Consider the following 27487-nt stretch of genomic DNA (forward strand, 5'->3'; position numbering starts at 1 on the left):
ACAGTGCAGGCCCGGAGGAGCAGTTGTAATTCCTCCCAATTAGATCGAATACCTCTTATGTTCCAATGTAACAAAGCCATCGCTAGTCAGAAAAAAGGGGGGAACGAAACAGGTGAAGAGCTGGTCACCTCAACGGCCGCGGAGGGCCAGATTTCGAGGGAACAACGCTACAACTGGCGGGAGGCACATCCTGTTCCATCGAGTCATCGCCAGCTGCGGCCGCTTTCCTGGGTTGCGTAGGAGGGGCAGCATCATTCGCCGACCAGAGGCCAGCTGAGTGCCTGGCAGCAGAGCGGCCCAGCGAAACTGAGGACGGCCGGGAGCAGCGACTCGCGGATGGAGCGTCAGACGAAACGCGCCGGGGTGGAGAGGGGGATAAAGATTTCTTCTTGGAAGTCCGATGAGGCACGGGGATGGTGGGCTGGACCCGAAGAAGGTCCTCACGCGCAGGGTCCGTTTTGGAACGCCGGACCTCGGAAGCCAGGGTCCAGAACATTTCCCAGATGGACGCCTGAGAAGAGGATCGCTTCTCAGGCGGCGGAGGGGGAGGAGGAGGAAGGGTGGCCCCTGGGGCAGAGGAGGCAGGGGCCGCGAGGGAGGAGGATTTGGAAGGGAGGGATTTGGGAGGCGGAGGCATAGACCCCGGATGGGGTGAGGAGGTGGCGGGGGGACAGGATAGGGGTGAGGATACTGTGGAAGGAGTGGACACGACTGAGGCAAATGAAGTTGTCAACGTCACGGGATGGAGGCAGTCATACTTCTTCCTGGCCTCAGAATAAGAGAGACGATCCAAAGTTTTTAATTCTTGAATCTTCTTCTCCATCTGATAACGCGGGGCAGTCTAAAGATCTAGGCGAGTGGATGCCAGGACAATTGACGCACCGAGGTGGTGGGGTGCATGTATGTTTCTCACAAAGAGGACGTCCACAATCGCCACAAAGGGGCTCAGCCTCACACCGTGACGACATGTGCCCAAAGTGCAAACACCGAAAGCAGTGCATAGGAGGCAGGACTTAAGGTTGCACGTCGCACCGGTAGCACATCACCTTTACCTACTCCGGGAGAACGTCCCCCTTGAAGGCGAGGATAAAGGCTCCGGTGTCGATGCGACGGTCTTTGGGGCCGCACTGAACTCGCCAGACGAAATGCACGCCTCGGCGCTCCAGGTTGGCCCTGAGCTCCTCATCAGATTGCAGCAGGAGGTCCCGATGAAAAATAACCCCCTGCGTCCTATTCAGTGCCATATGCGGGACAATGGACACTGGGATGTCCCCTAGTCGGTCGCACGCCTGGAGCGCCGCCGACTGTGTGGCGGAGGCGGTCTTTATAAGAACGGACCCCGAACGCATTTTACTGAGAGCCTCGATTTCCCCGAAGATGTCCTCGATGTGCTGGACAAAGAACATGGGCTTGGAGGTGGCGAATGTCCCCCCATCGGTCCGAGAACAGACTGTCCCCCCATCGATCCGAGAACAGACTAAATAGCGGGGGAAGTACTTCGCCCCAAGCCGGCGGGCCTGTCCTTCCTCCCAGGGAGTGGCCAAGGGGGAAAGGGCAGGAGAACCAGAACCAGAGACAGTACCTTTCTTTTTAAAAGACTCGGCCACAGAGCGACCTGATACATGTTGACGTTTCATCTGCGAAACGTCCGCCCCGGTACCACCCACTCCGACCAGGGGCTCTCCCCACGGGCGCCACCCAGCCTCAGCAAGGGCCACCTGGCAGGATGACCGTTGCCGGGAGCCCTGATGCCCCAAGGATATGGGCATCTACTCCTTGGCCGACGTGGGGAGGGTGCAGCTCAGGTATCAGCAGTACGATCCCTTTGTTGTCAGGGGGCTACAACCTAGAGGGTACATGACGACCCCACCACAACGGGCTGGCTACCGTGCTGGATTTCGGGTGCCATGGAAAGTCCATCATGATCGTAGGTGCAGATGGGGACGCACTATGGGCGGAACATGTGCAACCCATCAGGCGTTTAGGCCCAATTGGAGGAATAGCGGGTGTGGTTACAACGCCGTTACAATGCTGAGTGCCAAGGTCTTGGTGCACTGAGGACCAATGATACACCACGTAAGGTGTCCTTCCCCAAAAGGCTCGTACTTCTGTAGAATTTTGAAAAAAGGAGGTCGAACCCCAAGTGGGACCATCACATGGAATGCCGAAACGGTTGAAACTCCTTTTAGTCGCCTCTTACGACAGGCAGGAATACCTCGGGCCTATTCTTACCCCGGACCCACAGGGGGGATTTACTCTGCATGATGTCAGGAGGTGAGAACAGCTGATACACTTTGTGAAGACATGAAGAACAATTTTTCTCAAAATGATATTGAAACTGCTTGAAATAATTACTGTTTATTTGTATTTGAACTGCATTATAAGTCAAAATTTAATATACAACAAAATTAACTTCAAGCACAAACTGAAATAATTACATTTGCTTGACAACTGCTTCTGCTCAATATAATTTTTAAAAATGTGTGAGGTGTGGGTATGTGTGACCATAGTTAAGTGTAATCACTGTGTGTAAGAAAGAATTAGTGGTGGAGAAGACGTGTAAAAGACTATCATAAGAACGGACAGTAAGTTATCATTTTTCATTGTTGAAGGGCATTATGAGTGTAAACTAACATGTTCGATATTACAGTGAAAGACTGTATTTATAATCCATTGAACAAGCAAATAATTAACCACCATCTGTAAATAACTCCAGGGTATCTGACTGACATCGAAAACCACCAATATCTCGACAAGTAACAGTTACTGTCATTTTAGAGCCTTCTCCAGTTCGTGCCTTGAAAATGACAGGTTTACAACATAGTGGAAGAAGCTTAACTTCTCCTTGGGCAATATGTTGAACATTATAGTCACATCATCAAAAGGATACAAAGTCCTAATAAAAAACACTAGGAAGTTGTCATTATTATGCATGCAACTGATATGTTGACAAACATTTAAGCCACGAGTCTTTAAAACTAAGAAATATTATTACTTTGTTCCGAAGTCTACATTGTAATACCACTGTCACTTCTATGAGTGTTTCCAAACAATCTGATTTTAGATTTACGATGATAGGTTCAAGGCTTATATCCATTATCACTTCCCTGTCAAATTCTTCTTTCTGAAGCTTTTCAGCATGCCACACAGATTGTGCTCACGCTAGAGGTGGGATGTTGTCTGTTGCCTCATGCACAAGCGATTCACTGTATGTCATCTTGAATGTTTTATTTCTTCTCCCACATAGCCTTAAAACTTTTTACCCAAATTAATTCCATGGGGCTACAATGACTGACACAGGGCTATGATGACAGCGACACAAGGGTAAATACAAACACTGTGATCCCATTCACGTGCAAGGAAGTCAAGTTTGTACGTTCTGTCATGTGACTTTTGCAGTATAAATTAACGACCTGCAGCAGATCGGTACGAGTCTGGTTCATATGGTGTTTAACGTTTTTATTTTTAAGCCAGAGAAAAATATCAGCTTTTCTGGTGTTTGTACTTGATATTTTCTCTATAACAGTTGAATTATAACTGGCGATGACCGACTTTGAAGCAAGGTATGACAAGAATTGTGAATCACGTCACGAAACTGACAGTGTTAATTGTCGAATGGTTATCACTGCTGTTTTTCTTGCACGTGAATACAAGTTTATTCTCAGAAATAAAACCAGAAGAAGAGTCAGCAAGCAGAATAATTATCTGAGAACTTATCCCTATGAGAACATTAAAACCGCCAGTACCATCACTCATTTTCCAACAGATCATCTTGGAATGATTATAATTGACCCATGTTTAATGAACCTAATACATTGTTGAACTACCTCCTCCTCTTGAATCATGATTCTTTATACGGGATATAGTTCATACTGCACCTAGGTCACTTCTTTGAATTAAAAACTCTTAACATATCTGGAACCAACATCATTTAAAATTCTTTACCTTGATGAAGCGCTTACCACTGAAGCCTGCATAACTAACACGTTTTTGTTATGTTGGGCATTCATCATTCACGTGAAGCACTTTAAAACTTCAGTCTTAAAACTATATATTTGTGTTACAGGTTCCTTGCGATTTCGACGCTTTCCAGGCAACATGAAACCAACTGTTTCTACGGTTCCTACAGCTCCGACACATTTACATACGAATATATGATACCATTATTGATCTTGCAGCTCTCTAAGAATGAAATTACAATGAAATCCAGACCATTAGCTACTTACAGGTGTTGATAAATATCAAGGGTGACAGTTGAAAATGTGTGCCCCGACTGGGACTTGAACCCGAGATCTCCTGCTTACATGGCAGACACACTGTTTGACAACCATCGAGGATACAGACGATAGTACGACTGTAGGGATTTATCTTTGGCACGCTCCCCGTGAGACCCACATTTCCAACTTACTGTCCACAAACTACATTTGGAGTGCCCCTGCCCACTATACTCATTACTCGCGGCAGTCACTCTACTGATTCCCGTAAGAGTCTGAGCAATGTGAGTGCATCCGCACCGCAGATCATTGGCCGGTAAGGCTTGTACATATGAAGATGGTATCTGTTCTTTCATACAACTTCGCAGCTATACTGCTGCAAGGAAATGCAGCAACAGTACAGCATGTAGGAGCGAGATTCTCACTCTCTAGCTGTAACTCTCTGCTAGCTGCTCAGAAAGAGAACGAATATTATTGGCCACCAGTGACTAGCAGAGGGGGATGCGCAGAACGGCTGAAAATTTGGCTGCCTTATTACATTATGCGAACAATAGTGAAAATTGTATTTTTCTGTGTCCTATGTACCACAAACCAGTCAGCTATATATTAGTGATTGCTTTTCCTTTATTTTACATATTATTCCATACAGGAATTTCCATTTCTCATATGAAATGGAATGTGATCATTTGTCTCTCCCTACTTCTTGAATTATGTTTGTGCTAACAATAACTAGACATTGAATGTGTTTACAGGAAAATTTAGTGCACTGCTTTGATAAACATAGTTATTGCAACACTTTTATCAAGGCTGCTTCTCACATACTGCCCAACTTCCATTGAAATAAACCAATGAAAACACAGAAGAATGACAAACAAGTGCCTTTTATGATTCAACAATGTCTTTTCAAGTATTATACTGTCATCTTCAGATGGAGTGAATTATTTTTAGAATAATAATTCAATTGAATTGACGGAGATTTAGTACAAATTGCATACACGAGTTCTAAAATAAAAATGTGTACATTTCTGTGTTTCAGGTGATATTAATAGATGATACGTATATCAAACAAAAACGATTTACATTCTTAGTAAGTAGTGTGTAACTGAAAAAGGGCTTAGCACTACCACTGTCTATGTCGAAGCAACACCTTGAAAGCTCAATAAGGCTTAAGTATGCACGAGAAACCATTTTACTTCCAATTTTCTTTCACATTTTGCGAAAATTTGTTGCTTTTTAGTTGTAGTTACTTTGATATGGTGCTACATAACTTTAACATCATAAAGAGCCTCGAGTTTCAATGCACTTTTAGCACAGATAAAAACATCAGCAGCCACCAAATCCAGCAGATGCTACAGTATATTACTTAGCAACAATGGACATTGCTTAAGTACGTTTCTGTAAATTACAAAGGTACTAAAGATGGAAGTAGCAATTTTACAGTTTGTACAAATAACTGGTAACAGGTATTTTCAACAATACTCCTTCATTCATGCAAGACAAAATTTTAAGCTTGCTTCCAAGCGTAAATTAATTTAACAAAATGTTAATTTATATGTTACCTATTGCAAACTTACTATAAGCCATGTCAAGACAAAAATTAAGTTTACTCTACCTGCTTAACATTGTAGCCAGCTTTTGCACTAGTTTCTATAAACATGACGTTTAGTTCCTTGGCTTTCCGTTCTCCTTCTTCAGTGGAGACCTGTCGTTTATCTGAGAGATCAGTCTTGTTGCCAACAAGCATAATTATTACGTCACTACCACGTTCTGTCCGAACATCGTCAATCCATTTAGATGTCTGATGAAAGGAATTCGCATCTGCAAATGGAATAGATTAGATGTAATTGTGCTAATGACAACACACTAACAAATATGCCTAATGTGTGGTTTGGATTTTATTTAACTCTCAATATCAAACAGAAAATTTTCTTCCATTAAAAAAGGCCTTTTCTTCTGCATGATTTTAAAAATTTAAAACAACATATTTTATACTTTTTCCAATGTTCATTTTTAATGCTTTTAAGTATCACTGGTCAGGTAAACTATACATTTACAAACAATTATTTGACGGGTAGTACTCAGCATCCAAATGAACAGTAACTAGAACTGAATAGGTTTCCTTATTAACTCTATACAAAAATGATACATGAATGAAATTTTCACTCTGCAGCAGAGTGTGAGCTGATATGAAACTTCCTGGCAGATTAAAACTGTGTGCCAGACAAAGACTTGAATTTGGGACCTTTGCCTTTCACAGGCAAGTGCTCTACCAACTGAGCTACCCAAGCACATCACATGACCCATTCATAGGAGAGCTTCTGTGAAGTTTGGAAGGTAGGAGACATTGTACTGGCAGAACTGAAGCTGTGAGGACTGGATAAATTGAAAAATCAGAGGTTACTGAATGTTTCAAAGATAACGTTAGGCAATGGTTGACTGACACATGAAAAAGAAATACAATAAAAGAGGAATGGGTGGCTTTGATATATGAAAGAAGGCAGCAGAGGATCAAGTAGGCAAAATAAAACAAGATACAGTAGAAATCTGAGTAACTTGTGAGGGACTGAATTTATTTGACAAAGGAGAAAGTACAACAACCCAGAAAATTAAGTAGGGAAAGGGAATACAGGCTTATAAAAATTAGTGAGGAAGTGTAAAACAGCAAAGCAGGAGTGACCCAAAGAAAAACTGGAAGTCTGTGAAAGTGTGCTTGACTAGGGGAAAGATGCCATCCATAGGAATATCAAGGAGACCTGCTGAGTGTGGAGAAGTACATACTCCAACTTTAAGAGCTGAGCTCATAGTAAAGAAAGGAGAGATGAAAGGTAGAAGGAATACACAGAAGCTCTACACAAGAGAAACATTTTACGACCTATTATAGAAAGAATAGAGGAAGAAGATGAGATGGGTGAACACTGTGAGAACAATCCAACAGAGCACAAAGACTTACTCAAAATACAGCTCCTGCATTGAATGACATTTCCTCAAATCCTTGGGAGAACTGGCAATGACAGAACTATTCCACCTAGTGTGCAGAATTTATGAGACAGGAAATACCCTTAGACTTTAAGAAGAATGTATAAAACGAGGTAAATGTTGACAAGTATGAATGTTAGAGAACTATCACTTTACTAAGTCATAGTTGCAAAATCTAGACAAACTACTTACAGAAGAATAGAAAAAATAGTTGAAGCTGATCTCCGGGAGGATCAGTTTGAGTTCCACTGGAATGTAGGTGCAGATGATGCAATACTGACCCTACAATGTATCTTAGATGATGGACTGAAGAAAGGCAAACTTAAAACATCTGTAGATTTAGAGAGCGGTTTTGGCACTCTCGACTGGAATACACTCGCTGAAATTCTGAAGATAGCAGGGATACGATACAGACAGCAAAAAGTTATCTGCAACTTTAACGGAAACGAGACTGATGTTATAGGAGTCAAAGGACATGAAGGGGAAGCAGAGTTGAGAAAGGAGTGAAATAGGATTGCAGCCTACCTCCGACATTCAATCTGTATATTGAACAAGCAGTAAATGAAACCCAGGAAAAATTAGTAGCTAAAGAGATTAAAGTCAGGGAGAAGAAATGAAAACAACGAGGTTTGTCAATGTCTTAATACTGTCAGACCTGTTAAAGGACTTGAAAGATCAGGTGAATGAAATGAATAATGCTTTGAACTGAAGGTATGACATGAACAACAAAAGTGAAACAAGGTAAATAGAATGTAGTCAAATTAAGTCAAGTCATGCTGACAGAATTAAATTAGAAAAAGAGATAATATAAGCTGTAAAAATTTTGCTATTTGGGCAGCAAAACAAATGCCAAATGCCGAAGGCCGAAGTAATAAGGATATAAATTGGAGACAGCCAATGGTAAGAAAATCATCTCTGAAAAGATAACTTTGTTAACAGTGAATATAAATTCAAGTGTCACGAAGTCTTTTAAAGGTATTTGTCTTGAATGTAGCCTTGTAGGAAAGTGAAATGCCGATGATAATGTCCTGACGAGAAGGGAACAGAAGCTTTTTTAAAAAACGAGTTCCTACAGATGAATACAGAAAATTAGACTGATGTATACCAAAAACTAATGAATACCTGAAATGAAGTGGGGGAGGAGGGGGGGGGGGGAGGAGCGAGTTTATAGCTATATTTGACAACATGAAGGGATAGTTCAACACAACATTCCAAGGCATCAAGGAATGATCAATTTGGCAATGCAAGCAAGTGTGCGTGGTGGAATTCTACAGGGAGACCAAAGCTTGACTACAGTAAGCAGGTTTGAATATATGTAAAATTTTAGAATGAATATATGTAAAATTTTAGAAAGCATTAAGTAAATGGAGCAAAGCAGCAATTGGTACAAAATGCTAAAAATCAAATAACAGTCTTTATAGTATTTTCAGATTTTTATTTGTTAGCAAATGGTTTCGGCCCTTTCCTCAGGCCATGAGACCATAATAAAACTGTGGGGAAAAGCCTGAAGATTGAGGAAAGGGCTGAAATCAGCTGCTGAGGTGTATTTTCCTTTCTTTTCCTGCTGTTTATTTTGTGAGATTGTGGTGGATCTTATACCAGCAGTAGCGGGAAGTTGCATCCCTGGCTGATATAACAGGGCAATATTTTTCTGACCCCAAAACACTGCCAGATGAAAGTAGTATTACCTTTATCCTATTTTCCCAAATAAGTTTTTTCTTTTTTTTTTTGGTGGTCTGGATCCTTCCGTGCCAGCTCCCTGCCAAACCAACTCCGGTGAAGGTCCCTGGAATGCTTCTGCAAGTTCTCTCTATTGTGCTACCAGATAAATGCCACACTTCTCACAAACAGGGGTATATTTTGCTCAACATTTTTGTTATTACTTGTCACCACACAACTAACTACTGCTATGGTAATACCACTCTCTTGAGTACATTCAAACATGCGTACTATAGGATCAGAGATAAAATCCAGAAAAACAACTGTTGTTGTTGTTGTTGTGGTCTTCAGTCCTGAGACCGGTTTGATGCAGCTCTCCACCCTAATCTATCCTGTGCAAGCTCCTTCATCTCACAGTACCTACTGCAACCTACATCCTTCTGAATCTGCTTGGTGTATTCATCTCTTGGTCTCCCTCTACGATTTTTACCCTCCGCGCTGCCCTCCAATGCTAAATTTGTGATCCCTTGATGCCTCAGGACATGTCCTACCAACTGATCCCTTCTTCTAGTCAAGTTGTGCCACGAACTTCTCTTCTCCCCAGTCCTATTCAATACCTCCTCATTAGTTACATGATCTACCCACTTAATTTTCAGCATTCTTCTGTAGCACCACATTTCGAAAGCTTCTATTCTTTTCTTGTCTAAACTATTTATTGTCCACGTTTCACTTCCATACATGGCTACACTCCATACAAATACTTTCAGAAACGACTTCCTGACACTTAAATCAATACTCAATGTTAACAAATTTCTCTTCTTCAGAAACGCTTTCCTTGCCATTGCCAGTCTACATTTTATATCTTCTCTACTTTGACCATCATCAGTTATTTTGCTCCCCAAATAGCGAAACTCCTTTACTACTTTAAGTGTCTCATTTCCTAATCTAATTCCCTCAGCATCACCTGACTTAATTAGACTACATTCCATTATCCTTGTTTTGCTTTTGTTGATGTTCATCTTATATCCTCCTTTCAAGACACTGTCCATTCCATTCAACTGCTCTTCCAAGTCCTTTGCTGTCTCTGACAGAATTACAATGTCATCGGCGAACCTCAAAGTTTTTATTTTTTCTCCATGGATTTTAATACCTACTCCGAATTTTTCTTTTGTTTCCTTTACTGCTTGCTCAATATACAGATTGAATAACATTGGGGAGAGGCTACAACCCTGTCTCACTCCCTTCCCAACCACTGCTTCCCTTTCATGCCCCTCGACTCTTATAACTGCCATCTGGTTTCTGTACAAATTGTAAAAACAACTATCACTCTTCAATTGTTCATTATGCCCCGTTGGTGCATCATTTAGTCCATGGCTCTGATTCAGGCACTTGCTGCACCATGGCAAAAATGACTCCCAGATGACCAGTGGTTGTAATATTTTTACTGGTACCCTTCTTGCTGACTCCACCACTGCTCCACATTCACTGCATACAAGAAAGGAAAACACACAGTTTCCCTTTCCCACTACATTTATCCTTATTCAATTTACTCATGAGCTCCTCTTGTCAACAGCTTTCCAACAATGTGTTGGGATGTTCACAAATACCCCGAAACATTACATTGCTTAGTAAGCAAATATCTGAAAACATGATCAAGACTGTTTTTATTTGATTTTTGGAGAGATGAGTTGCGGAAGTTATCTAGACACGAAGGGGCTTGCGCAGTGTAAAACTAGCATGGAGACCTGCATCAAGCCATTCATTAGACTGAAGATAACAGCAACAGTTAAAGGAAATTTTTAAATATCAACTGCTTACGATAGGTGAGGAACATTTTTAATTCACTTCTTTGCAAAGATATACAGGTGACAAACTTAGCAGTACTTTGTTTCGAGTTTTTTTACGCAACCCACATTTTTCATTATTCAGAACTGTGACATACGTCAAGTGGTGTATCAGAAGCCCAGAAAACAAATTTTATTCTTACAATTGTCTATTGGTAATACTAATGCAAAAATGTACCTAATTCGATATCACAGTGATAAAAATCAACTCCATAAAACACAAGATATCCATGGCGAGTGGAAAGAAAGTGCTGTCTCTCAGTGTCACCACAAGAAATGCAATAGGTGCTTTGAGGTTTGTGCCACACACACATGTGGCAAAAAGTAACATGCAGTGGCTAACTTTTGTACTGAAATCAATGCGTAGGAGTTATTGAGTGTATCCATGGTAAAGCAACACCCATCTCAGTCATTTCAACACCAAACACTTCAAGTCTGGAAAATAAATGCACTGAGCACCATTATGGCTGCTATGAGGTAGCAATAAACTTTTATAAAAGTTGTTTGTCAGCAAGCTACTATTTCACAGTCTTATCAGTACTAATTCAAACACAGAGCCCAGAAGAAAAAAAATAATTTAAAAAGCAATTTTTAATTTTTTTGTTAATATTAAGTTAATCAATGAATGATCAAAAACTCATGCAACATTTTTAAAAGATAGTATAATTAAGTGATTGTACTTACTTGTGATATCGTAAACTACCACAGCAACTGTTGAGTCACGTATATATGAAGGAATCAGACTCCGGAACCTTTCCTGTCCTGCAGTATCCCAAAGTTGCAGGCGTACCTAAACATGCAAGTTCCATTAATTTCTAGACTGTAGAATGAAATTGTGGTCATGTGTGCTCAGAGAATGCAGCACTCTAATTTATGAGATTTCTGTAAGGAAGAGGAGTTTGTCCAAAGTTGAACAGATTCCAGTCCAAGATCTTTACCTTTGTTACATTTTCAGCCTACCACACATAGCCCTAGTGAAGGTTCTGGCTGAGCTTTAAAATTATTTTTGTTTCATGGAAAGGCAAATGTATGGTGGCAGCTTCTGGAGAATATGTAATTCAAGATAAGTTATCAGTAATTTCAAGATCCAATGGAAGCAATATATATCTAGCACACAATTGCCATGGCAAGAGAGAGCAATTTTGTTTGCAGCATTGTTGACAACACAGCTTCTTCTAATGTCAGTAGTGTTATAGAGATGAATGAAGCCTGTGCAGTGTTGACTTTGACTACTCTTACCTAATGAGAATTAATTCTGAGAGTGTGTACTAGGGAAAGTAGCTTTGGAGCTCTGTAGTATCATTTATTGCCAAATCACAATTTTAGGAAATGTGTGGATTGCCATGGGGAGATGCATGTGAAACCTGGAAAAAGCAGCAGCACTGTTGACTTCCCATTCCAATTATATTGCACAAAATATTGCAAAATAATTGCAATCTGGGAAAACACTTCGTTCGATCCATGTAAATTACCGATACAGCAAGGTACTATTTTAGTGCTTTCACAGGTTCAAGAATATATGTCAGAAATCACTGATTCAGAAAGTGATTTATCTAAAAACACTGTTTATGATTACTATGGTTTTTGTTGGAAGGTGTGTTATTTGATTGTGACAAATGACAGTCTTGCTGTAGGTGGTGAAAACAAGGTTGTCGAAGTAGACAGATTACATGTCACAACTCACAAGCACTTGTTGCTAAGATAACATTTAAGTAAATCATTACATCCACCTTTTGATGTCAGTAACACTGGAAAATAAAATAAAAAAATTATACAGCATGTACATAGAGTCCTGGAACACTTTCAATTATTTATTGCACAAGAACCAAACACTGTACAGATATAATACATATGTCATTTTGAAGAGAAAACCTGAGAGTTTTTTTCATGTATACTGCCACAGGGTAGTTTGGTAATCTGCTGATAATTGCACACATGGAGAGTTCAGGTGCGGAGCAAGCTTTTTGTGTGTTGGAGTTGGACAAAAACAAGTGTGCTACAGCTGTTCAATAGATGTTTAGAACCAAGTACAGTAAGAAGCCACTAATAAGGAATGCCATTTACCACTGGCACAACAAACTCATTACAGCAGATTGCTTGTGACCAGCAAAGAGAAGGGGACGTCCCAATGTGAGTGAAATGAATGTGGAGCGCATATGAGAAACATTCATAAGGAGTCCAAAGAAACTGAAACGTCATGCGTCTCATGAGCTCGAAATGGCTCCAATGACTATCTGGAAAGTCCTGCGACAGAAGCTGCCTATCAACCCATTAAAATTGGAGCTAGTGCAGAAGCTCAATGATGACGACAAAGACAAGCATTTTGAGTTTTGTTCACAGTTGCAACAATTAAACGAGGATGGGGATGGCATTTGTGATCACTTAATTTTTAGTGATGAAGCCAGTTTTCACACTAATGGGAAAGTGAACAGGCATAATTGTCGGATCTGGAGTACAAAGCATCCACATGAATGGATTGAATTTGAGCTCGATTCTCCAAAGCTGTTTCATGAAATGGCCTTCCTGATCACCAGATCTCACTCCATGTGACTTTTCTGTGGGGACACATTAAAGATCAGGTGTACATACAACCTCTACCACGTGATGTAGCAGAGCTCCGGAAGAGAATACGGGAAGTGACTGCCACAGTCGACGATGGCATCCTGGAACAGGTATGGCAAGAATTCAATTACGGTATTGAAATCTGCCGGGTCACTCACGGTTCCCATATCAAATGTTTGTAAAAAATTTTCAGATTCTCTCTTCAAAATGCAGTATGTATGACATCTGTACAATGTTTAGTTCTTAAGCAATAAATGAAAGTGTTCCCGAACTTTATGTACACTCTGTATATTGATTGCAATGCATCTTGGAAACTACCGAGTTATCTTGGAGGGGAACAAGAGTGTGGTAGGGAAAGGGGGGTGGGGGTATGGGGAATTACAGAAAGACATATGTTATAGAAAAATCAGGTAATACATCACTAGTTTCTGTTCCTAAGTCCAAGCACATCAACACAGATGAGACTTTTTGTCAATTATTTATGCGCTCTTTTTAAGACAGTGTCCCTGATGCAGTGTGCACAGAAATACAACTCGCAGCTCGAGGTTAAAACCATAGGTTGAAATTTTTTAATATAAAGAACAGTTGGTACAGAGGTTCTGGGAATCTATGACATTTTTGTATGTGAAAACAGACCATTATGACTATTCCAGATGGGATTTTACCCTGAAACATTTGCCTTTCACAGCCAAGTTATCTAATTTAGTTACCCAGGCATTACTCACAACCCATACTCATACACATTCACTTCCCAGTACCATCTCTTCTACATTCTAAACTTCATAGAAATTACCCTGCATACCTTGTGACACTAGAAAAACAGCACACACACTAGTGCCAAGTGAAAAGTCATTGTGGATAACTAAGTACTTGGTGTGGCCAAGAGTATTGTTTTAAAGGGATCCAATGAGTCCTGTGCAATCCTCAGTTTCATTATCCTATTTAAGAAGTAGCTCCTTAACTGCAGCTGTAAGTTTTAAATTAAACTTAAGGAAGGTAAACACAGATCTGTTGCTTTACTTACCGTTCTGTCTTCTAAATACATAGTCTTCGACAGGAAATCAATTCCAATTGTAGCCTGTAAAGACAGAAAAAACAAGTGTAATAAAATCAGGAAAACACTAAATTTAAATTCTGTCCATTTTGTAACTGGCCTCCATGTGTACACATCTGCTAATGTTATAAAGAAACACTGTGTTAACTGAGTTTCCTATGTTTTTCCAACTCCATCAGCTCACCTTGCCTTTGTGTGTGTGTGTGTGTGTGTGTGTGTGTGTGTGTACTCCATGTAAAATACGTGTTGAAATATTTGCTCACTGTATTTTATAAATTTTATTCTTGGTTGAAGCTGCTGTTCTGTTGACAACCATTGAAAGCTTGACAGTGGGGAAATTGTTTTTGGTAGGATATTTTTAGTTTTTTATATCAGTACCTTTAATATCTGCATCCCTTGTTTAAGAATATATACTGATCATCTATGGCTTACTTTCAGTAATTCAATTATTTCTCAAATATGTTTCATAAACATTTATTCCCTTTTACTTTTTCAACCAAAGACATGGATTGGAAATGTATGTATTTTACAACAGTGTTCAACAGATAAGTCTCCCCACACCTTCAAATAATAAACATATTTCAAATTTCTCTCATCTCAACTGAGACTGATTAAACTGAAAATATCGAAATCAAACCTGATGAATTATCACTGTCCAATGTATCTGGACAATAATAAAAAATGTTTGCTTTCCACAAAGTATGGTTGAAATACAAGTTCAATGTTGTAGATTTCAGTCAAGCTACAGATATTATTCACACACTAATGTGTATGCAAAATTATTAGAAATAAAATATTAAAATTAAACTGAATTATTAGTCTTGCAGACATTACAGTCACATCCATAAACTGAAACAGACAAAACTGATGTACACACGCTTCAGTAGCCCAACAAAGTTTATAGAGTAACCAGAAGGCATTTCAAGATATGTTTTGTGAAAATTGCTGCCTAGCGGGTGAAGTATGTAATACTGCACTGAAGTTCAGCAGTCATCAATTCAATGATTTGAACACCACAGTGCTCGAGAACACATGGTTCTGTTGGACATGGTATGCTGTTGGCTTGCTACATCCTTTGAACTGACTTATCCAGCTATTGGGGGGAGGCCTAAAGTTTAACACTGATTCCGAACCACAGCAGAACTCAGCATTTTTTGTACCAACAATCATTTGCACAGATGAAGGAGGAGGTAAGTGGCAGATAAAAATCCTAAGTTCGACTGGGGATTGAACCTAAGACCTCTCCTCTCATAGTCTACATAGTCTAGCACACTTTACTACCCCCCCCCCCCCCCCCCCCCCCACACACACACACACCATTACCAACATGCACACACAAAAATGAAAGCAACAAACTTAGTAGATATTTTGAAACCTCAGGGAGGAGAGAGGGATTCATTGGGAAAGATTCAAAGGGAAGGAATTGCCACAAAGATCCCAGGATTAGAGGGTTCCCAGCCCTGGGATCCTCTCTTACTGGGGTCTCAGCAACTAATGCCTTAATGCCTTACAGATCTTCTGTCTGTTGCAGAAAGCAAATCAATAAGAATATTCTGCAGTCAAACATTACAATATACCTCAAGGAATGGAAGCACCTTTCAAAGAACCAGCATGGGTTCGGAAAGAAACCACTCTTGTGAAATGCAGCTTGCTTTACTGATACACAATATTTTGTGAAAAGTCAATGGGCATTGAATGGTAGTTCTATTCTTCAAGATTTATGAAAAGCATATGACAGCACCACACTGTCAACTAATAACCAAAATACAATCAGTCATACTGAGTATCTTTGCAGATATGCGATTTTCCAGCTGCATTTTGACTAACTGAAACCAGATGTGATACTGGGTAGTGGATGTTCAAAAGAAAAAAGTAGCATTGGGAGCATTTCTAAGAAACAGAACAGGACCTCTGATGGTCTCTATACGAATAATCAGAACTACAAGACTGTTCGATAACAATGCAATGACCAGAAAATATTGTTGTTTGGCTATTTTAAGAAACTTCGACCAAACTTTGATGAAAGTTTCATTTAGTGCAAGGAATAGCTTGGTAATGTCCGTAACAAACAGAAAGAACCCAATAGTACATAATTATAAAATCAGTAGCGGACATTTGGGTTGTATGTCGTCATTTAAATATTTACAGGTAATAGAAACAATTTGTACAAAAAGGGGATAAGCTTGATTTTACCATCAGGATTACAGAAGGTGAATGGAAGACATTTGCTGGAAAGGTTCCAGAGAATGCAAGGGACTCCAGCATCTGGAGTCCTTATCAGTGTGGCAATGGCAGCAGACATCAAATAAATTCAGAAACATGAAGCTAAGAATGAAAGATCGATATGCCCCATACAAAATATGACAGAGGTGCTCAGTGTAAGGTCACAAAAATGAAGTTCAGCACTCATTTCTCCCACTTCAGCAACACCCAGTAATGAGAATCTATTGTATTTTGTTACTTGAAAGAGCAGTGTGATCATGAGAGTCAAATTCAACCAACTGTGCCACCACTGGAAATTATTCAATAACTGAAAAATTAATAGAAATTGCTGATATGTTTACAATATTATGAAAAGGAAAGTTGCTACTCGCTACATAGCAGAGATGCAGAGTCGCAGATAGTCACAACAAAAAGAAAGTCACAAATAAGCTTTCGGCCAACTGTTGTCAAAAACAGACTGTACGTGCACGCACACACGCATGACTGCAGTCTCTGGCAGCTGAAGACACACTGAACAGCAGCAGCAGCAGTTCAACTGGGTGGGGTAAGGGTAGCAGTGGGGGACAGTGACTTGCTGCTGGGGAGCACACAGGGAGAAGGTGGAGAGGGGTAGAGCAGCTAGGTGCAGTCGGGAGGTTAGATGGAGAGCAGGAAAGAGGTGGGGGTAGCGGATAAGTAAAAAGACTGGGTGCATTGGTGGAACAGAGGGCTTTGTAGTGCTGGAATGGGAACAGGGAAGGGGCTGGATGGGTGAGGACAATGACTAACAAAGGATGAGGCCAGGGGGGTTACAGGAATTTAGGATATATTGCAGGGAGAGTTCCCACATGGGAAATTCAGGAAAGCTGGTGTTAGTGGGAAGGATCCAAATGGCACAGGCTGTAACGCAATCATTGAAATGAACGATGTCGTGTTGGGCAGTGTGCTCAGCAACAGGGTGGTCCACTTGTTTCTTGGCCACAGTTTGTCAGTAGCCATTCGTGAGGACAGACAGCATGTCTGTTGTCATGCCACATACAATGCAGCACATTGGTTGCAGTTTAGCTTGTAGATCACATGACAGGTTTCATAGGCAGCCCTGCCTCTGATAGGATAGGTGATGTTTGTGACCGGACTGGAGTAGATGGTGGGAGGTTGTATGGGACAGGTCTTGCATCTAGGTCTTTTACAGGGATATGAGCCACAAGTTAAGGGGGTGGGAGGAGCGTCGGTTGTTAGGCATGTACGAGTATATTGTGTAGGTTCGGTGAATGGCAGAATATCACTGTGGAAGGGGTGGGAAAGCACTCACTGCTTTATGTTTATGTCCATGCCATCACAAAGTTCATGTCACTTGACACAGATGCATCAACCTTTCCACAATGAATACTGTTGTTGGACATTTTTTCACTTGGCATTCCAATTTCAAGCATCCACAGCACCATTCACTACCTCCAAATGACAAAATGTAAACTCATGTGGAACAGTCAACTACAAGTAAGAAAATGACCCATTAATAAATCCTTAGCAATGGGAATATCAGCATGCAAAATGAAAAATGCTACAAACTTAGGTGCCAACCTAAAACACGGGAGTTCGATTCTTTAAAGAATCAGGGATGGAACTTTACTGATTACGAAAAAAATGTGACTACAGTAGGTCTACAACCTTTAACAGGGCCAAAATCAAATAATAAAATAGACATTTACTTTAGGCTAGTGTATCAGCATTATGTGTGTGGTTTATGGTCACTTTGTAAGAAGAAAACTGCGGTGAAACTTTTGCAGAAAAAGCAACTTAAATAATTTTAAAAGTACTTAGTATCTCTAATGATGCCACAATGAACTGAACAAGTAACAATTTTGGAGGAATTTGGTGAGGAAACGTTGTTGAATACTGCAACTCTGTAATATTATTCAGCATTTTAACACCTGAATTAGGATGCAACAAAGGCATTGCTTATTGCTTGTTGCTTGTTAAATGACATCAAGTATTATGATGCTGACCCAGGACCAACTGTTTGACGAACTGCAGAAGTTAATACATTATACCAAGATAGTACATTCTGAGGAGGAGCATGTATCATCACATCTGGAATTTAAATGGGAAAGTTTGAAATAAAGATGGTGACATTCTTGCAAAACCCTGTTGGTAAATGTACGGAATCATTTTCATTACACTAAGTGACAATTCAGCCGCCACCCCTGATTATCTCACTTAAGGATCACGAGAATAGGGTAAGAAACAAGAATTTTGATGACACGAATAATTTCAAGTGTGCTCTTTGGAATTGTTATAGCTCCAAAATAAGTCATACTAACAGATTATATTAGATGTAATCTCAGTACATGATGTGGTTGTGTGTGATGCTTAAGAGAAAGAATATGTAGTCAGTCTTTAACAAGCATACTGTTTATATTGCCAACTGGTGTTAAAGAATTCGTGTACTTAACTAATATACTAAGTTGACTGGTTTCTCAGACTCAAATTCCTGTTGCTATTACTTGGGCAATACTTTGTGGAACAGGCTTCAGGCCACTGCTGTTTATTGGGAATCCCCAGGAGACATTACTTACAAAATGCTTGTGGGTTCTATACAAATGTGTGGTAGCAATATTCGGTTAGACTACATGAATACAACAATGTGCAAACAGCAACACAACTGGTCACAAATTTGACTCGTGTAATAAAAAAAAGGGCAGGAAAATTTTTAAATATGCCCAATTTCATGCAAATTCTATGAAGAAAAACTTAGGAAAGTCATTCTGATACCCACATAGAACATGCATGGACACAGTAATAACAACACCCAAGAAACAGCTCGTACAGAGATATTCCCCAACATACAATTCACAAAACAAATTTAGAAGTAATAGTACTAATCTACCTGCGAAACTGTTACAACAGGGAAAAAAGTTTTTAAAAATTTCATTTTTGCTGGAACAATACAACCCTTATATTTGCTAATTAAGGTACATTGAATTTTAAGTATACAGCTGTTTACGTGTATATAAATTTAAGAATGTCAGTATTTGATATGTCAGGGATTTATATCTGCTTCTGCTGGTAAGGTGCTCTGATAATTTTGCGGCTTTTCTGACACAGTTTTCATATTTTTTCCATCACATTGATGACAAAAACGGCAATTAACAAGAATGATTTCAAGGGGACCGGAATGTTATTGTTTGATTCATGCAGCTGCCAAATTTTCTGACGATGTTAAATTTACTGATAATACACAAATGGAGCCAAGTTCTAAGGTGTAGCACTTCGATCACAGAATGCATGCTTATTCCGGTCATTAAAAAATGTCAGAGCACTGCACTTCAATGCATTCAAGGCCTAGTTTCCCAGGCACCAAGAATGTGTTTGTAGCTGTTTAACCAGTTTACAGTCAGCTGTCAACAGTCACAATGTTAGCTTTACAGTTCCAATTATGCACCTACGAATATTTGCTGATTTCTAAGCCACTACAGGTTTGACAACAATGAAGCCCTTGTCTACTCTGTACCACACATCTCAGATTGCCTCTTTTAAAAGAGTTTTAGTTTTCAACCTATTAAAAAGTTTGCCGAAAGTTCTCACATACAGAAGACACTTCTCTAAGGCTGCATTCACATTGGCACCAACAATTGTAGCCAGACACCATTGGCAGACGTCGCCCAATAACATCGGCTGATAGCATGGTCAGTCAAGGAGATTAGGCTATGTTAGAATCTCTTTTATGTATGTAGTAGGTTAGATTTGAACCTACTAATGTGGGGTGGATACCACGATGCCTCTGCACTTGGATGCCAGTGCTGCATAGCCACTTCTGCTAGTTAAAGAGAGACTGAATTCATGTGAATGAGCTTTCTTGTCTTGTAAACAAAATGGTGAGTACTATATCAGAATAAGCAGACAAATTTTACAAATGAGATGATGGGAGAAACGTTCTGTTATATACTTGAGATAATTTGTAGTGATCTGGAAAAGCAAGCTATAAACTTAGTTTTGATTTATTTATGTAAAGTTGTGCAGACTTACGTCAATTAACATTCAATGACTGTCATTTAGCATTCGAGTGAAAGACAAGCATAAATTGTAGCATAAAATACTCTGAAAATCTAAAGCACTTAAAAGTGAAGATACATACTATACACCACATTTCCAAACCACTTCATACTAAATCAGTACCCTACTGGCATAAAACACCAGTAAGAAGTAATAAATTTGTGGACAACTAATGACAACCTATCACAAAAGAGATCCAGTACAGTAGCTATAAGTATGTAAGATACACCCTTTTCATTTGAACAAATTATTTTTGTGGTTATAATCTATGGCTAAAATCTCCAATAAAGATTTTGCCTATTTGAAGTTTCGACTAAACCTGCGATTTCAGTCCACAGATTCCGACTTATATCCTGATTATAATACTTTCATCCTCAGGATACCACAAGCTCAGTCTTTCTTGAACTAATCTTGTCAATTTCTCACACTCCATATTTTGTGTGCGAGAACGTGGGTCGATTCGACCGAAGAAAAACTGATTTTAATTTCACTGATCGTCGTCCGAGGTCTGTACTTTCGGGCGATAAGATCGGCTGTAGTGCGACCGCGGACGTAGTGATTGGATAAGATCGGTCGTCCCCGCCCACGCGGGCCGTCGGCGAAATCCACTGATATCGGAGCCACTGTGGCCGCAGCCGAAGGCTTCATCCGCAGTCTTCGGCCGATGTCGGTCGTCGGCGGTATCCACGGATATCAGTGCCACTTCGACCGCGTTCATCGGCCAATGACGGCAGATCTTTTCGAATAATTACGCCACCACATGCGCGGTCTCAATGCAGCATATCATCGCCTGAACGTAATGGACTGTTGGAAACTTAAGTGCAGTCAGAGAAGTCTGTGGCGTCCTGGGGGATGAAAAATATCATAATAGGGATTCAGTGCGGAGTTAATGGACTGAAATCAAAGTCTATTGGAAACAACAAGTTGGCAAAGTCTTTATTGGAAATTTAAGGAACAGATTATAACCTCTAAAAAAATTAGTTAACGTGACAAGTATGGCGTATCTTATGCTTAAAGTTACTGCAAGAGATCTTTTTGGGCAGTGATGGGTGGACGTCAGCTGCCTACAATTTATTATTACTCCTTACTGCCGTTTTTACTCCAGTAGAATTGTGATTCTGTCACATGAAGTGGTTTGCAAATTTTATGTACGTACATGTTTCCACTTTTCAGTACTTTAGGTGTTCAGAATATCTTATTCTAAACGCTGTCATTCACACGTAATCTGAATGACAGCCATTGAAGGTTAGTTGGCGTATGTCTGCCCATCATCAAATAAATTCATCAAAGCAGATTTCGAGTACTTGTAGAGGTGTGATTCGAATTCTATTAAACAATCCGATACTCACATTAAAAGATACAGTTCTGGCTCAAGTAAAACTAGAAGTGTCACTTTGTTATTGGACGTCCAACTATTACACCTTTCCAATCATTCGGCATACCAGTATACTAAGTTCTGAAAAGTAAAGTTTCAAAGTTCTGTGTGATATGTTTGACGCTATTTACGATGCCCTAAATTACTAATCTAAAGGATAATATTTTCATTCTTGCATCCCAAATACTACGATTTTTTAAATTATTCCATACCGAATTTTGGAGCTTCGTGGAAGTCTATTAAAAAAACGCTGTAATATGGATGATTTTCTTTATTAAAAGCTATACTCAATCTGAAATAACACTGGCACCAGCAATCTTGTTACCTCCTTTCTCAAATCCACTTGGCAAGTTTTTACAGTGCAGTGAAGTTTACAGCACTCATCATGTTCTTTTCGTGACAGTCCTATAGCTCGTTTACATGCATTCGGCATCATCTTAATAGCAAACGCCGCGTTGCAGTACTCGTATCCAAGTACAGAAGTGTCATGTTAGCCACCTTGAGGTTAAAATCTAAACTGCTTCATACACAGAATAGATTCTAACCTAACCACCACTACCCCACCAAAAACTGAGGAATCAGATGGGGAACACTGTGACCATGATGTCAGCTGATGTTACTGGACGACTTCTGGTTACAGAGTTTGACGACCGTTGTCGGTGCCACTGTGAACGTAACCCAAAATTCTGAATTTTTTTTTTCTAACTCTGCTATCAGAAACTGGGATTGACTGTACTTCAGAGAGCAGCCTCACTTAGTCTCAGGCAATACGTCTCCAACAAAACTCTCACATTAACGCGTTCAGTACTTTCTTACGTCTGCAAGTCTGCCCTAAACTAGTACCTGTACCTGTCGCTCTGAATGCTGTTTTACCACCCAAAATACTTTTCTTCTCAGTAAAATAGTTAACACGCAAGGTGTGAAGTTACTCTACAGAGTATGAGATAATCAGCACCAACCACGATTTCATTTGTACTAATCGTTTTCGACTGGGTCAAACAGGCCTTTCTAACAAAGAGCCAAGAAAAATATCTAAACAATGTGTACTGACGCGCACACTGCAGCATGTCCCGCCGCTGAGGCGCTTGGTTCAACATAGCCAGCCCGGCGCCTGTTAACAGCGACACGGGGGAAAAAATCAATACTCCCTCCTAAGACGATCGTTCTCCTACCTTCCACTGTGGTACCGAGCAGGTCGGTGACACTGCTCTATGCTGACATTTACCTAGAGAAACAAATCGTAACTGCGTCTACTTTTGAAAGAGGTTACTGTTCACACCTGTGACTAACGAAAAATGACGAACTCTACCTACGAATAACAGGAAGGCGAACAAAGAAGAGTAGGCCTAACAATAGAAATTAAATATGTAATCTGGGAATTTTCATTTATTTTACGTCAAAAATTTTAATGATACCTCTCCAGACCCAAAGTCAATCTTCTACCGATACTTGAGTTCATTTTCGACAAATGCAAAATATTTACATAATTAACAGATCTGTCTGTGGATGGTTATTTCTTTATGGTTAACGTAATAATAATAAATTATATCCGTAAATTAAACACATTCACGGAAACCTGGCGCGTTTCTAACGTAAAATGTACGTCTCCGTCCATATTCGACGCAAGTGTTTCTCTAAACCCTATAAAAAGTCATCGAAATTTGAGTTTGGTAACAAAACGCACCAGACACAGAGAAACTAGTAAATACGCTATTTCAATGGGCTTTATTACTAAATGCCTTATCAAAAAATTAAATTCTTCATGGCTTCATACCAAACAACAATAACGCACTGAATGGTCCTAAACGTGCCAGATCAAATAATACTGTCATCGCGTAACAGCAGCTAAAAATAAGCTAGAGATCAGAGCCTTACTATCTTTCTTTAACTTTTTTAAGACAATGTATATATTTTGGAAACCTTTTTTATTTTCTCAAAGCCTACAAGTGCCGTCTTTTCGTGCATTATTAAAATGAATGCCTTTTACTTCTATAGTAACAACCATGACAGCACAGTACCTCAAATCAATGTGATGTCACATGAAACTTTAGAAGAGTGACATAATGGGTTTCAATTATATTATCTCCGATTTTATCTACTACTGTTTCATATAAACGAACTCTGGTGATGCACCTACTTACAACTGTTGGGCAGCCAGACAGACACTAAATGATGTCATAACTACCAAATGGCTTCAGGTATAATAAAGTTTATACAAACAGAAGTAAATATTAGAATTTGGTATGTTAAACAAAAATTTAGGGCTTTATGTTGTGCACAGAAGAGGATTCTGCAGGATTGAAGTCCAACATGTCTGGTTTCAAACAATTTGCAACTTTTGGGTAGTGGCACCAATTACTGGAAGAACACGTGGATAAATTGGTGACTTTATGTGGGAAACAAACAACGCGCCTTGGCAGAATATGAGATTTTTATATGAAACGGTGTAAAAACAATCTCCCATGTAGCAATTTAACAATAACTGAGAAGTACATGCCTTATGTCGAAGTACAGAAAGCATGGAGATCAATATTCTTCATATGCATACCCCCTAATTTGTGTTCCTCATTTTTTCAGATGAAAATATTATTAAACTAACTTCCTGGGCATGGTGCAAAAAATCTCTACTCTTCTATTCCTTTCACATTTCCTGCTTCTGAATTTTAACTCCTCTCAAACCACTTCTGTCCTGACCATTCCTAACCACTACCTGCCTAGTACCAGTTTGCTTCCTCCACATCAAATCATTGTGCTTGCTGTCTATATTTTCATTGCTATAACATTGCCATACCAGTTTCCAGCTGCTGATTTCTTATACAGCAGGTAGTTCACCATCGACTTGTTCCTGTTTTGAGTAATATTATAGTTGCTGCTACACTGGTTAACAGTACTGCCTACTTTTACTCCTGGTACTTAGATTTTACTCCGTCTTTCTATTTTGTAAATACCAACTGGCAAGACAGGTAATTATTTAAGCATTTCTTGGTATTATGTAGCTCCATATGAATGATAAGCTTCACTGTTTTTGAGTTCTACTGAGCCTCTTCTGCCTCTTAAAGCTGTCTTCAATATGACAGTAATTATTCAAAGTGTGGGTCAATCTAGCTTATTTCCTTCCAGGAAGATATTCATATCTGTTCACAGTCAATCGATTTGCTAATTTGTAGGAAACAGTTTTGAAGTTGTCACACACAAGTTTGTGAACTACTGTGTACTGCATAGTTATAGGTTATATCTTTCTTTTCTGGAACAATTCTAATCTGACAATTTTTTTGATTCTTGTTAATTCAAACTTTTTTTCACTCCATTTGTTCCAAAGTTTTCTGCTTGAAATACTCTTAACAAGCTTTTTCAATGCCTTCTTCATTGTGAGGCACTTTCGAAGTCACTAATAGTATTTTGTCAGTAACACTGCAGCAAATTCGAGGTCTGTAGACCTTATGTGTTACTAAAAATATATTATTCAAGCTCAGTAACTTGTTTCTCTACCTTTACCATTTCTGGCACCTTAACCTTCACTTTATCGTGGCTCATGTAAAACTGTACACTTCTGCTTATCCTCTTTATAATCCTTGAGCAGGCACAGCAATTTTCACAACGGGAGTGGGTGCATGGCGTACTTTACATGCATGTAGAGGATAACTATATTTGTTACCAAGGTAAACATGTATGAGTAGAATCACAGTTTAATCTCAGTTTAATTAAACAATGAAATGAACTTTCATCATATGACAGTTGCCATATTCAAGTGTTACTGCACAGTAATAATCCACTCGGAACATTGAACAGTACAGTTCCATCAGATCCCTGCCAAACACTTATTCGTTACTAATTATTTCGCGGGCAACTGCCTCATTATGGGGTTATTCTGCTAGCATGGAGTGTAAATTTTTTTCTCACTTGGCTTGCTGTTTATTTTATATTACTGTTGATTACTTGGGTGCATAGCAACACACCTTATCACTGTTAGCTGAAGCAATAATAAAGGAATAAAAGAGGGTTTGCAATTGAAAACAATGGAACAGTACAAAACAATGTTATTTGTGGCTGGCACAGTTTATACATAGGCACACTTGCTCAAGGGGAGGGAGGGAGAGAGAGAGAGAGAGAGAGAGAGAGAGAGAGAGACTCCTTTTTAGGTACATGGAATATTGTTTTCACCACAAATAACAGTTTGTGCAACTGGTTCAGCCTTCATCAACAAACTTGCTTGTTATGTTACTGGTTTTTGTTCCCTCTCTTCTACTCTTCGGTTCTCTTTCTACTTCCAGCCAAGTCTGATGCTGATGTTCTCCAGATTTTTAAGACACGTTTTCCTTCAAAAATAGGCCTAAAAACTGGGTGTATCATACACTGGTAGCAGATTAAGGTATGTACCTAAAAGCTCAAAATTTCTGTGTTTGGGCTTGAAGCAATTCACAGTTAGCTTCCTTGGAAATTTTGAACATTGTTCAGAGTTTAGTAGATGCACGTGCGCAGCTGTTAACAGTTTATATATTGTTCGTTCAAGCTTCAGTTACTGTGTCTCGTGCAGAGACCCACTTGAGTCATATCTTTATTGTGGTTTTGCTTGCAAGCTATGGTGGCTGGAAAATGGTATTGCTATAATATTGCATTTAAGGTGCAAGTGATTGCATATACTAAAGAACATGAAAACAGGGCTGTAGAAAGCCATTTCGGGCCACCTCCAATTGAAAAAAATCTTAAGACATTGGTGGAATCAGGTAGACATTTTAAAGAAAGTACCTTACAGTAAACATAATATGAGAAGTGGAACTGTTAAATGGCCAAAACTTGAAGCAGAGCTCAATACTTGGATTTTAGAGAACAGACATGCACGATTTTCAGTTTTTACAAAATTTATACTCGAGCAAAAGCAACGCCAAGCTTCACAACATCAACATCGTAGTGTTCAAGATTTATGAAGAGGTCTCAACTTTGTATGCAGACCAAGGCAAAAATATCACAGATGATGAGTATGAAGAACAAATTGTTGAATTTCATTGATTTGTCATTAACGCAAGGAAAAGAGGAAAGTTTGAACTTCTGCAAATTTGATAGAGGGGCAAGACTCTGCTAACTTTCAATGTAACTTCAAACAGAACTTAATTCCAAGGGCACAAAAGACATTACTGTTAGAATTGGGTGCATCCCAGGCAAACACTTATTCAATCACTTACTGTTAAGACCTCACATCATGACAAGACCCATTGCACAGTCACCTGCCAATTACATTTGGTATAGTCAATGTGGAGACCAATTGAAGAAGTCTGCCCTTTTAGTAAGGGATCAGACTTGGTCTCTCACAACAAGACAATAAAAAAAGATGAATTTAATTTAAGACATGTTATCTGTAATTCCAGGTGGGCTACTAGTTTACTTCAGTTGTTAGATGCATGTATCAACACACTAGTTAAGGGACGAATGTAGGAGGTTTGAAACTACACCATCAGAAAGAAGGAAGATACAGCATTTCTCATGTGAGAGAGTCAGAGCTTCGTGAGACTCCTATAGAAACCGAAACAGTGATTAACCCATCTTTGAAGTT

The 27487-nt window shown here is 39.6% G+C and overlaps 1 protein-coding gene across 2 annotated transcripts in view; it reads right to left on the minus strand.

The window, feature by feature from the left end:
* LOC124802453 (ras-related protein Rab6) overlaps window positions 1–27487 on the minus strand; it is an 81490-nt gene that overhangs the window by 47716 nt on the left and 6287 nt on the right. For both annotated transcript variants that reach the window (XM_047263366.1, XM_047263280.1), the window contains exons 3-5: window positions 14280–14333; window positions 11378–11483; window positions 5827–6032 (exon numbers count right to left, since the gene is read on the minus strand). In XM_047263366.1, coding sequence (XP_047119322.1) covers window positions 5827–6032; window positions 11378–11483; window positions 14280–14333 — 366 coding nt within the window. The remainder of the gene's footprint in view (window positions 1–5826; window positions 6033–11377; window positions 11484–14279; window positions 14334–27487) is intronic.

The sequence above is a fragment of the Schistocerca piceifrons genome, chromosome 1 (genome assembly GCF_021461385.2).
Source record: "Schistocerca piceifrons isolate TAMUIC-IGC-003096 chromosome 1, iqSchPice1.1, whole genome shotgun sequence".
Taxonomy (NCBI): domain Eukaryota; kingdom Metazoa; phylum Arthropoda; class Insecta; order Orthoptera; family Acrididae; genus Schistocerca; species Schistocerca piceifrons.